Source organism: Gasterosteus aculeatus, chromosome 18 (assembly GCF_964276395.1).
Source record: "Gasterosteus aculeatus chromosome 18, fGasAcu3.hap1.1, whole genome shotgun sequence".
Taxonomy (NCBI): domain Eukaryota; kingdom Metazoa; phylum Chordata; class Actinopteri; order Perciformes; family Gasterosteidae; genus Gasterosteus; species Gasterosteus aculeatus.
The window spans coordinates 8,694,891-8,706,930 of NC_135706.1; the positions used below are offsets into that span (position 1 = coordinate 8,694,891).

Sequence of the window (12,040 nt, forward strand, 5' to 3'; positions counted from 1 at the left end):
AGAGAGAGAGAGAGAGAGAGAGAGAGAGTGTGAGGACACGACAGGAAGCCAAAAGTGAGCCAAGTTGTGAAGTTGTGCGGGTAGACGGGACTTGTGTAAGACCGGAGGAGGCGCACACCCGTCTCAACGCGCTGACGGCGTGACGGAGAGTTGGACCACCAAAACACAACAACGTGACTGTCGGGATGTTGTTCTCAGAAGCTGTAGCCAGGGGGCTGTTTAACAGCTCAATTGTGACAGGACCCATTCAGACATAACGGATCAAGTCTTTTATCTCCTGCTCTCCCAAGGTTAGCTGACTGATGAGCTGCAGGCGGGCCGCCATACATCAAAGGGATGCAACATCGCACACGACACCGGCAAGTCGGAAGCGCCATTACGTACGAACGGGTAGCATATTATCATGAAGAGGGGGTGTTGATTCACCTTCATAGCTGGAGAGGACCCTCCTCTGGATAAAAATAGCTTTTTATTAAGTTCCTTAAGTAAGAAACTGTCGATGTACGATCTATTCAAGAAGTCGCTCGCAGCTCACTGGTTATTGTCACAGAAACATGGATTTTTGTTGTTTTTGATGATTTTCTTTCCTCAAATCATGATTTCATTGGGGTTTTTTTTTATTAATTGCTTCCAGTGGGGCATGTAGAACAAATCGTCAAGTAGCTCAATTGATTTGTTGCAAGTAGTCACTGATTGAAACCATAATAAGATAACTTCACCAAAAGGAGATTAAAAGAAGAGGGAAGTATAACCCCATGAAGGGCTTTTGTCTCGCTGACCTTTTGAGAAGCCATTTACGTTTTAAATTATTGTTTACAGGAACAACCCTGAGAAGCAAGTACGCGAATGAAGCGCGTGTTCAGGGGTCGGCCTGAATGCTCAGGAAATGGTGCCTGTTGAACGATGTCTCAGCCGCCCTCGGCTTTTTTTAACAAGTCGAGAGCGGCTGGGACGGGTTGGCATTTATCAAATATAAGCACGTCTGCTGACACGTTACCCTGCTGGAGTCCGAGGACGATCCCATGTCCATGTTCCCTTGTTCTTGCAGACAGAGGGGGGGGGATGAAATCTACAAAATGCCTGCTGTGCAATTTCCCGCCTCTTTCTCTCTGCCATTCCCTCCGTGGCTCCCTCTCATCGATCAATGACAGAACTTGGCGGCCGTGTGCTTCATCAAATGTCTGACTATATTTCTCTTTCTGCTGGCCAAGCAAGGAATCCGGAGGGGACAATACAGCGACCTCCATTCACTTGGCACAGCGTCGGGCACATCTCCAGCCACGACTGGTCAGTGAAAAACTCAACTGTGGGATAAATTGACTACGGCGACGCACATCTTTTGTGCACCTGTTGAAGACAACATCAGAAAGCAGCTGAAACAGAGGCAGCCACGTGCGTGCGTTGCATGTGTGCGTGTGTGTGAAAGTCCGGCACAGAATCAGAAGCTGGTTCCGTTACGGATCGCCGCGACCCAAACGCCTCTTTTCTGAGCGCGTGAGCGTGTTGTGGCCTTTGTGAGGAGTTGTGTGTGTTTCTTCGCAAACCACCACGTGGTATTTAGTCAGGGGCGTATCGGCTGTTGACATTTAGACAAATGTCTGCCCTCCAGCACCGATCTGCCCTTTATGCTCAACCAGGAGAGAACAAGACCGGACACAGACACGTTGGGTGTTTGCGCGTGCGGCCTAATCACAGGTTGCAACCTTATTTATATTTTACGTGGATGTGCTCACCTGAAGCCAACAATAGGACACTCCTTGCAGATGTTACACTTGGCCTGATGTTTTGCCGTCTCCGCGGCAGCCACCCTGTGTAGGACCGGAAGCCAAACCATGGACTGGGGTTCCAGACGCATCCAATCGACAAACTGCCTGGGCTCCAGCTCCACCTTATTGGTCACCTGGGTGCAAAAGTGGCAAAAGTTCACTTTACAGTTGCCATTAAAAGTTCCCACAAGGCCGGTAAACCGTGAGGACACTTTGTGTCACGGGAAATAGTAAAAACATCCACTGCATCATCCGCATGAATGACAAACAGGCTGTTACTCTTGGCTTGTTGCTGAAAGCCTAATAAAGATGCAGGCAAATTGAAGATGACCGTACATAAAAAACAAACATTCCCTGAGGACACATTAATGCTTTGAATTGCGGAGAAGATTATGTCACTTTTACGAGCTCTCAATTCACATCCCTTGGTTAAAATAACAAACAATAAACATTGATATTGCTCCGTACAAGTAGCTGTAAATTACACCCCTAAACTCCTCTCTACGGCAATCAACTTTTTGATGTGTAATAGTTTATCTGACCTTTACTCGCACAGTGCTACATATGTTGTTTTAGATGGAGTATGGATTAAAAATCTAGGCTTTTCCAATGAAAATCATCTTAAAAAAGGAAGTCTCCAATTTTTCCAACATTTTTCCCTTTTAAAAGCAACCTGTCAGTAAGAAGAAATATCACAGGAATCCAGAAGAAAGAAAGAAATCACAAATTCTATTTGAGGATTTGCTGGGCTGCTGGTTATAATGAGCTCATTGGAAAACTGTGACTTGGTTGCTAAACAAATCCAAGCTGACCTTTCCATCATCCCTGACACACAAAAAGGGCAGCAAATGGAGCAAAGGGCTGAATGCATTTGAAACAGTAGGAGAGAATAATCGGGAAGAATAGGTAGTGGTGTGTGTGTGTGTGTGTGTGTGTGTGTGTGTGTGTGTGTGTGTGTGTGTGTGTGTGTGTGTGTGTTGCTGATCCCCTCCCAAGGCTTATGCCATACAAGACTGTAAGTGTCTTAATATTATTAGCATATCCTCCTGGAAATAAACTCAAACTGCAAAACAAGCAACAGTAGCTAGAGGCCGACCTGCCAATTGGAATCAGGGATTGAGAATCAATCAATTCAGTCAGTTCACAGTAACAACTTTCTCCAGTGAATATACATTTTTGATAAGTTTAAGGAGTTCATAGCCCCAGATATCAAAATATCCCAGTACCAGAAACTGGCATCAAATATTAATTCAGTTGTGCTCTTCTTCACTGATTAAAAATGTCTTCTATTTAATTCATGAAGCGGGTTCTTGCGCCTTTGTTTAAACAATGTTGAACAGTTGAGATATTTTTGTTCAGTTGGAGAAAAATGTGTCTATGTTACTGAAAGTAGATGTTGTGTGGGCACAAGTGTAAATGTAATAGAATGTCAAACGATACTTAGGCCTGAATATTGCCCATTTAATGATTTATCTTTAATGTTCAGTGAAACATATGACCATTTAGTAAAGTTAAAAAACATAAAATCGGTTATTAAAGTGTGGGTTCTTTCAGGTGAGTTGAAGGGCAGACTGTAAGAAGACGGCTGTAAGTTACCGGTTGAAAAATGAGAACACTGACAATTAAACCCCCCCCAGCCCCCTTGACGACATCTCAAATCCTCTCTGCCCCCTTCACTCTTCCTCGTGACCTTCCCCTGCACAATCAGTGCACATCTCCTTCTCTCCTTTCCCATACGTTAGTCTCATCGCCGCCTCCCGCCCCTCCTCCGTGTCATCTAACGGCAGAATTATAGCACTTACTGATTAATTACTGCAGAGGGGAGACGGCTCGCAGGGAGGCTAGACGAATGGACGGACGGATGGATAAATGAAGGAGAGGGACAAAGCAAACGGCGAAAGCGGCCATATTTATGGCGGAGCGCCTCGTTCATCACAGGCCCATTAAACCAAATGGACTGGGTGACTGCAGTGTCACTGGCAGGGCAGACACACACACACACACACACACACACACACACACAGGTGGCTTCGCTTGCATTTGTGTGTTGGATAAAGGAGAGATAGCGAGTGTGTGTGTGTGCCTGTGTTTGTGTGTCTGGTTCCTATCTGCCAACTTGGCTTAATTATTGAATGATTTATGAGAAACTGAACGACAGCTGGCACAACGCTTCCTGAACAAGAGTGTGCGTGTGTTCATGCTCACCTCGGTGTGTGTTCACATGTCATCAGGAGAGTGAATTGTTGAAAACAAGTTCGCCCCTTTCATTATTTTGACAAGACAAGAGAAATAAGGTTCAAACTGCCTCACGCTGCTATTCTGAGAGGCGCGCAGTGCAGGAGATCAGTCTAATTTATAGGTTCCTAATTTTAATGTCTGGCTCCCATTTAGACTGACGAAGCCCGAGCCAGGGGAGGGAGTTATGGAGAAGAATGAGCCGGCAATCCCGGGGGATGAAGACGCCGTCGAATGTTAGTAACGTGCAGTGAAACACCAAAGGACAAACAGCCAGAAGACTGAAGGCCGTTTGAGGTCAGCGGCGCTTAAATATTGAAGCACTTTTGCCGGATGGAGAGAGGCAGGCGTTACAGGACACTGGAGGAGTCTGGGGCGTTTGATGACAATTAACTTTGGGAAGAAAAGAAACTGAATCTCTTACAGTACTAATTACCTGCCAAAAACTATTATGGGTAATGCGAGTCTAAACGCACTGACCTCTTTGACGTACGATTACCGCGACTCTAAAACCGCTACACGTATGAGAAGCTAAAGACAAACCCACGGGTACATTGAGCAGCCAGTGTAGAAGTGTTGGCAGAGACAGTTCTGGCACCGTTAAAGTGCAGCGGAAGTGCGGCAACAATAAATATTTTCATCTTTTGGAACTCACGTAGTCTCACGTAGATGTTAATCCACGTCAAACAGTGTGACAAGAAAGGGCTTTAGAAGAAGTCCTGCTGGGATAAACTACAATTCATTTAAACTGAAGCAGATTGCAGTCCCCAGTTTTGTTTGTCGAGACGGCAAACTCTGTGCCCGTGGAGCTTCTTTCACTCCACCACAGGGCTAAAAACCAACAAACCCTGATCTGGGCGTATGCTACTTCATCAAAATAAGATCGACTAGATATTATAAAAGTTGTGGCCCACTGTGAGACCAGTTTACCATTGGACTGTGTGTCCGTGTGTGAACCTACGTGCTGGAAGCAGCTGCGGACGCTGGGTTCGATGTTGGAGCCTCCGAAGGCGGCCACCTCCCCGAGCTGCCTCGGGACCTGGATGGCCTCGTGCAGCAGCAGACCCAGCTGCCTCTGGTCACACGTGTCACCCGCTGACGCCACCTGGCTGAAGAGGTCTGTGGGAGCAATACAAAACAAAACATTTTAAAGAAGCGAAAGAAGGAGGGTTGGGTGAGAGAGTCCATTCATGTGGGGGATATTTGGAATAAAGATATAGGTATTAGTAGACGTAGAGGGAGAAAGTGTGACATAATAGCACAGCGGGGAAGAAATCAGGGAAGAGACGTATTTTTAATCTGTTTTACTTCAAACGTGCCAGGCTCTTCCTCCTCTAATCTCCCTCCCCACACTCTCCCAGAGATTGAGCCGTTACTGGATAGGGACGCCTGCCCAGTGACACCAGAGGGTGATCCGAGAAACGGGTTGGGTGCCGCACGGCAGGTCTTTCTGCTCTGCTTACAGTCGACTTTGATCTCTGAGTAAAGACTGCCCCCCCGATGCCGGCGCCTGTTAAGTGTGCGCTCGCCACGTGCAAACGCCAGCAGCGAGACGCGCTTGCGACCCGCCTCGTACGCACGCTCCGTACGTCGTCACCACACGTCCAGCTCACTAATGCCACAAAATTACATTCGACATTCAACTGTCACAAAAAACAAGCAACAAAAAAGTATTGAATAGCGTGTGTGTGTGTTGCACAGTAGCCATGTGCATGCGACTGACAGCAAATGAGACTCCAAAAGAGTAAAGGAAGAACCACGCAATCAAGCATGGTCGATACCCTCCTCGGGCTAATAGAAACTGCCAGTGGAACGAATGGGCTCGGGTAGGCCGTGGCAAGAGACGGGGAGGAGGGGGGGATGGAGAAATGAGGGAACGTGAGAGTAAGTAAGACAGGATAGAAGACGAAGGGGCACCGTGGGATGGATGAACAATGGTGTTAGCAGTGACAGCAGTGGAAGATAGACAGAGAGAGATAAAGCAGCCGAAACAAAGAGCGGGGAGCCAGAATGACAGTCTCCTCCCGGGTGCAGCGAGCCCATATTCACGCTTTGCTAATCCTCAAAAATAAATCGGAATAGAAAATTAAATAAAGAACAGGGGAGACGCGTAGGAGGTCTCCCATGCAATTAGGCGACCCGCTCTCCAGCTCCTCTCTGTCTCTCTCTCTCTCTCTGTGAGTTTGATTAATACAGCTGGGACAGCAGCTTTGCTGGAGACGTGGAGGACGGACTCGCGGCCAACAGGCTCGGACAGCGCGGAGCGTTTAAGTGCATGTGTACATCAGCGGATATCTTACCTAGTAGTCGGTACTTACACTTGTATTTCTCCTCCAGGTGTCCTTTGGAGAGAGAGAGCAAACCGATCTTCATGGACAGGACGCGGATCTTCCCACTGCGACCACTGCACGGACCACACACACACACACACACACAGCAAATATGTTATATGCAACAGCAGTGATAGATAGTCATTAAGTGTTTGTGTGTGGGAGGGAGAGGGGGGGTAATTCTAGCATTGTAGGTGAGATCACTACTGCATTTTCTGAATACCCACAAACAATATTTTGACCAGGTAGCACGTTGGTTTGCAGCATGTGAACACATGTTTAGTTACACGGTACGTTCATGCATGTATATGTGCATGTCCGGTAGGTATGCCAAATGATGCACTTGCTAATGCAAGAAGCCTGTTAACATTGCCGCAATATGTATATACATAAGAGAGTAGGTATACCCTAATCGTTATGCACAGACGAAGCCAACGCAGATGGATTTAAACATGCTGGAGCACAGTGACAACTAGATGTGTCAGTTCTGCTGCTTTCATCAGATTCAACATTTTACACAGTGTATTTCAAAGCGCTGGATCAAATGTGTCTGAAAACCCAAAATTATAGCAACCCTGACAGCATTCATTAGTTACGTTTTTGAAAAAGAAAAGGATGCAGGTGGCGACAGGCTTTGTCATAATCTGTGACAAATCCAGCGGAGAAAGAGGCATCGCGCCCTAAATGGGAAGCAGGCGGCGGACATACGTGTCGTAGACGTTGAGCAACCAGTTGAGACACATGTCGACGCAGAGCGGCACGTTAACCAGGTCTTTGTGCTCCTGCTCCAGGCCGTCGTAGATGGACGTCAGGCAGTTGATGACGTCGGGGACCGACAGCAGCTGACTGTTGTTGGTGAGCTTGTGCTGCTCGAAGGTGTTCTGGGCCACGCTGAGGTCCAGCAGGTCCACTGCACGTGAGATGTAGCAGGAGGAGTAGGAGAGGAGGAGAGGACAGGACAGAGAGCAGATTATTGTGCTGAAATATTAATATGAGTGAGAATTCTTTACAGGGATGTTTGCGCTGCAATGTTAGCGCCATATCGTTTGTGCATTAGATCTTGAGACGGCACAGACCTTTGTTGCAAATGATGCCCATTTCATGGTGCTGTCAGCGGCTATAAATCAATTATCTGTGAATTCACCCCACGGCGTGTTGTTTAATGTGGTGGAACCATACGTATAAGGATACGGCGATTATGGTACAAAACAGTTGCTACACATTGTGATACTGTAGGCACAGTGATGCATTTCAAATCTAATGGTAACGTTTCACAGATTAGCCATGGACATGACCCCTCTATTGCTCCCTCTGACCTCACCTCCTCACGTGTCTCCTCATTTGCCCTGTTGCATGCCTCTTGCAAAGCCCCCTCTACGGCTCCACGCCTTGCGTCCCCTCCTGGTCCCCAAAAAGCACCTCATTAGTGTGGTGCATGCGCGTGGAGCGGGCCCATGCAGCAGTGCGGTCTAGCTTCCTTTAGCATGATACCGCGCAAGCTCATTTGTGCTGCACCAACCCCCCCCCCCCCTCCAACACCCCCGGCGCAGACTTAACCCAATTAGACGTTTGATAGGATCCCTGTCATGTGTGTTTGTGTGCCCCACACGCACACAAAAGGTCTCTAAGCAAAAGTTCCACATGAATCCAGGCTAATAACTGCTGATCCTTCTGCTGTGTGTGTGTGTGTGTGCTGTGCGCCTGTACGTCTGTGTATTTGCGGCGTGGCTCTAATCTAATGGGTGAAATTGAATTGCAGTGCCTCCAGTCGAAATCACTCGGGCTAAAGCATTCCCATCAGAAACGCGCGTGCGATCGTACAGCCAATATGAGATAGTGAACCAGAATGTCTGAATCACTCAAACCCATTAACGACCAACAAACAGAAAAACACTCACTGATAGCCACGGCTATTCAGGTACCCATGCCTACTCTGCACAAACACAGGCACGGCCTATTTTGGTGTTCGTTTAGCACAAACGTCCTACAAGCAGCAGGATGTAAATGAGCAGTTGGAGCTCCCGGCGTGTGTGTTTCAAAAATAATGTCAACAGCTGGATAATAGTTAACATTTGTCAACATTATTATTCTGTGCAGAGCACAAGTAGCTGCAGCCGTGCTGGTTGAGTCTTGCATGCACCTGCAGTGTGTGCGAGTATGTGTGTGTGTGCGCCTCCATGGGTTTGATAGCCACCTGAGACCGTAGGTAATAGCCACCTTTATCCAGGCTTAGGTCATAAACTAGGAGACAGCAGCTCTTGTGTTGCGAGAAATTGGGCATAAAAAAAAAAGCATAATAAAGCCTAATGAAATCCCACCTGTGCACACCAAATGAGGCTGGACACAACAGGTGGAACACAATCACCTGCTGTGACTGCATGGTCAGAACCACGCCTGTACACACACCGACACAGCGTATAGCACCCCAGGCTCCTGCACTGTTCTGGCACAGTGTCTGGCAAAGCTCCCAGTTATTGCTGGAGCCGCCCCGCTGCACTCAAGTAAATCAAAATCACGTACGAAGGTGTGTTCGAGTGCGTGCGCCTCACTCACAGCACAGCGCTTTCTGCAGTCTCCGGATCTTCATGGCCGTTCGGTACGCTGAGAATCTCACGTTGTTCAGGTCCGCTACAGATGGGGGGGGGGGGGGGGGGGGGGACAGAGGGATGAAAAACAAGCAGAGCGGGAGCAGGAAATCAGGCCTACGCCGACAGATGTAGTTTTTTTGTTAGTTATTGTCTATGGAGATGACCGGGGGGACGCGGGGGGGCTAATGCGCACTGTGTAATTAGGTTAGTGAGTCCTGTCTCTCGGGGAGCCGGGGCTATTTGTTGAGCTGCTGGCCTAAAGCAAACGCTCCCAAAGTTTCACAGCTTATTACTTATCCGGCTGCTCATTAATGAACGGCCATACTAGCCCCCCCACCCCCCAATCCCCGGGGAAAGACCGTGTGGATATTAACAAGGAGCAGGAGAAAGAGCCAAAAAGATCAAGGTGCAGTTTTCATCACGTTAAATCTAAAGAGTAAACTAACCAGACACGAGAGGAATGAGTCCGCCAGAGAAGCGAGAGACTTTCATCGGAATATTTAACTGAAGAAACGCATTAAACGGTTCACAGCTAATTTAGTTGATTATCCAGAGTGACGGAAACATGAGTTCTGCACTGCAAGGACCAGAACTGAAATTCACCTCCATGCTTTTGGAGTGCAGAACATCTCTGAGGTGTTATATGTGTGAAATAAAACATGTCTGATTAATCCAGGCAACTGAGAAAATGTGTTGTTTTATAATTAGTTAACCCGCTGCAGCCGTTTGGCTCGGGATTATTCCCGGTAGTCAAAATACCAAGCGGTTGTGTTTCTCACCTAGTGACTGGTACAGTTCTGTCATCTTTGGATGGTCCCAGCAGGTCGTCTGAATCTGATGACTGCAAAACACAACAGATGAGGGACGTTAGAATGAAGAAATAAAAACACACAAACAGAACAGGAGCCACTGACGACAACACACACACAGAAACACAACCGTTTGAGGCTCATCACAGAAACCACCTCTGTAATTATCTAGAAACTAAACAACACACAAAAAAAACATGGACCCATTATGACCATCACTTGATGTGTGAAAACATTGTCGCTGACTTCATTACAAACTCTTTTGTTGTTGAGCAGAAATTGACGTCTTTCCTTTCCAAACACCATTACACGTCTGCCTCAGACAGAAGCCTCACAAGTACACACACAACAGACCAACAAACAAGAATCAACTGAAACACCGATGCCATGAAAACAAACAACAAGGCTGATCGAACGAATTGACTTCGCTCAAGAATCTGACTTATGGCTCGGTGTGTGTGTGTGTGTGTGTGTGTGTGTGTGTTTTATCTGCCTGCCACATGATCGCAATTATATCTGTGTGGAATGTTTGAGAACATTTCTGGAAGACCGGCTCCTGGAAAGAAGTCTGCTTCTGAATGCCCCCGTGGTCCTAGCACTGACCGGCAGCAGAGCAAAGTGAAATGAGGCGGCGGAGCAAGATGGCGGAGCAGGGCGGCGGGAGCCCTCCTCCCACCCGGGCCATCGACACTATCGCGGACTGATGGAGCCTTTCCCGCTGCCACATGCATCAAGGAGACGCGAGGCGGGATATCCGGGCCGTAATTGGCCCACGGCTACAGAAAAAATGCTTGTGACGCTAGACACACGATCAATTCCTTTGAGCGAGTTTATGTAAACACACGTATACACACAGTTCCATCTTCAAAAAGATGACAAAACCCGTGCTTACATCCGCGACTCATGAATGCCGTAATGAGGGCGGCCGAGTTGCCAGGTTCGACTGCACTCAGCGCTTTGCCGTCACTGTATTCCCTTTGTAATGCCAAAGGCATCTTTTTTGACACGTCACGCAGCGGGCGAGAGGACAGGCGACAGAGAACATCAAAGAGCAGCGGGACACAAACAGATCCGCACAGACAGATATTCGAAAGCTTCTTGTAAATTGCAGAGGTAAATCCTCAGTCTACCGCGAACCAGCGTGAGGTCAAATCAAAAGCCTTTCTTCCACTCCCAGTAACTCAGGTGCAGTCAACAACTTTCTTGCGCATTTATTTCAGCTCTCTAATTAGTTATTATTTTTGATTGGACAAGCAACAGAAAATAACTCCCCGGTAGTTTTGTTTTTGATGAGGAGACGTGGCAGCGCACTGTCCTTCGATCCGGGCTGGTGTCTTTTCTCAGGGGGTGGAGGCTGACGGTGAGCTTCTGGGGTTGACTGTCCATTGCGTCTTTTTAACATTTTCCTTCATTTAATGATCTCTCTTATTGAGCAGCAACAAATCAGATGAGGTCACAGACCTCTGCAGCAGGCGCAGGTCGGATGCGAACGTCTACGATAAGTGTGCCAGTAAAGTAGGCAAGCATCTGACAGTGCGGTCTAACCCCATCAGGCCAAGAGATCACAATAACAATGAAGCTTAGATAAAAATAATTGCTATTGACCTGCTGACCTATTGCTATTGATGCGAGTGCGTGTTATTGTTCCACACTTCGAGAGCACGGAGAATAATCATGAGTGATTACTTTCCAAAGAGACAGAATTTTGAAAATATCAGAGTATGGAAGAGAAAGATTTCAGGAACTTTTCTTTTTCATTCGGAGACGACAACCTGCCAGATCCCTCCCAAAGTGTCTGTGACAGGAGAGCAGAGGCTGCTTTCACCACCTGACATCTTCTCTCCTCCTTTGCTCTGACAAACGTACACCCGCCCCTCCAGACGCCATCAGCATTCTGCTTTTGACACCCATTTCAAACTACATTTATTCTCCTGAGACCAAACGTCTCCTACATTACTAGGGGATGCATTAGGTATTTTTTCATTCCGACCAGCCAACTACCACTAAAGGTTTCCACACAAGGACACAGAGACTTTCTCAAACTATGGCAGAGATGCAGTCCTGCTATATTTCCCCTAAATTAGCCCACACGGCCTGCCTCCTCCCCCCTGAAGTGCCGTAATGGGAGAAAGTGGACGGCGTGTGAGGTCGCCAGCATGAGACGGCAGACACAGAAATAGTGCAAAAGCCACCCCCCCCCCCCAATGTGTCGCCCGAACGCTGCAGGAGGCGGACAATGCGCTCTCTTAATCAGGGGGCCCTTTGTCAGCCCCGAGAAAGGAGGCAGAGTGCGAGAGGAGATGGAAGAGGAA

General features: G+C 47.7%; 1 protein-coding gene across 1 annotated transcript in view; it reads right to left on the reverse strand.

Annotated features, from left to right (window-relative positions):
* The window catches only part of utrn (utrophin), a 125,988-nt gene that overhangs the window by 21,368 nt on the left and 92,580 nt on the right, over positions 1 to 12,040 (reverse strand). The window contains exons 63-68 of the mRNA XM_040159944.2: positions 9,699 to 9,760; positions 8,885 to 8,959; positions 7,040 to 7,241; positions 6,320 to 6,405; positions 4,963 to 5,120; positions 1,734 to 1,900 (exon numbers count right to left, since the gene is read on the reverse strand). Of these exons, the coding sequence (XP_040015878.2) occupies positions 1,734 to 1,900; positions 4,963 to 5,120; positions 6,320 to 6,405; positions 7,040 to 7,241; positions 8,885 to 8,959; positions 9,699 to 9,760 (750 nt within the window). The remainder of the gene's footprint in view (positions 1 to 1,733; positions 1,901 to 4,962; positions 5,121 to 6,319; positions 6,406 to 7,039; positions 7,242 to 8,884; positions 8,960 to 9,698; positions 9,761 to 12,040) is intronic.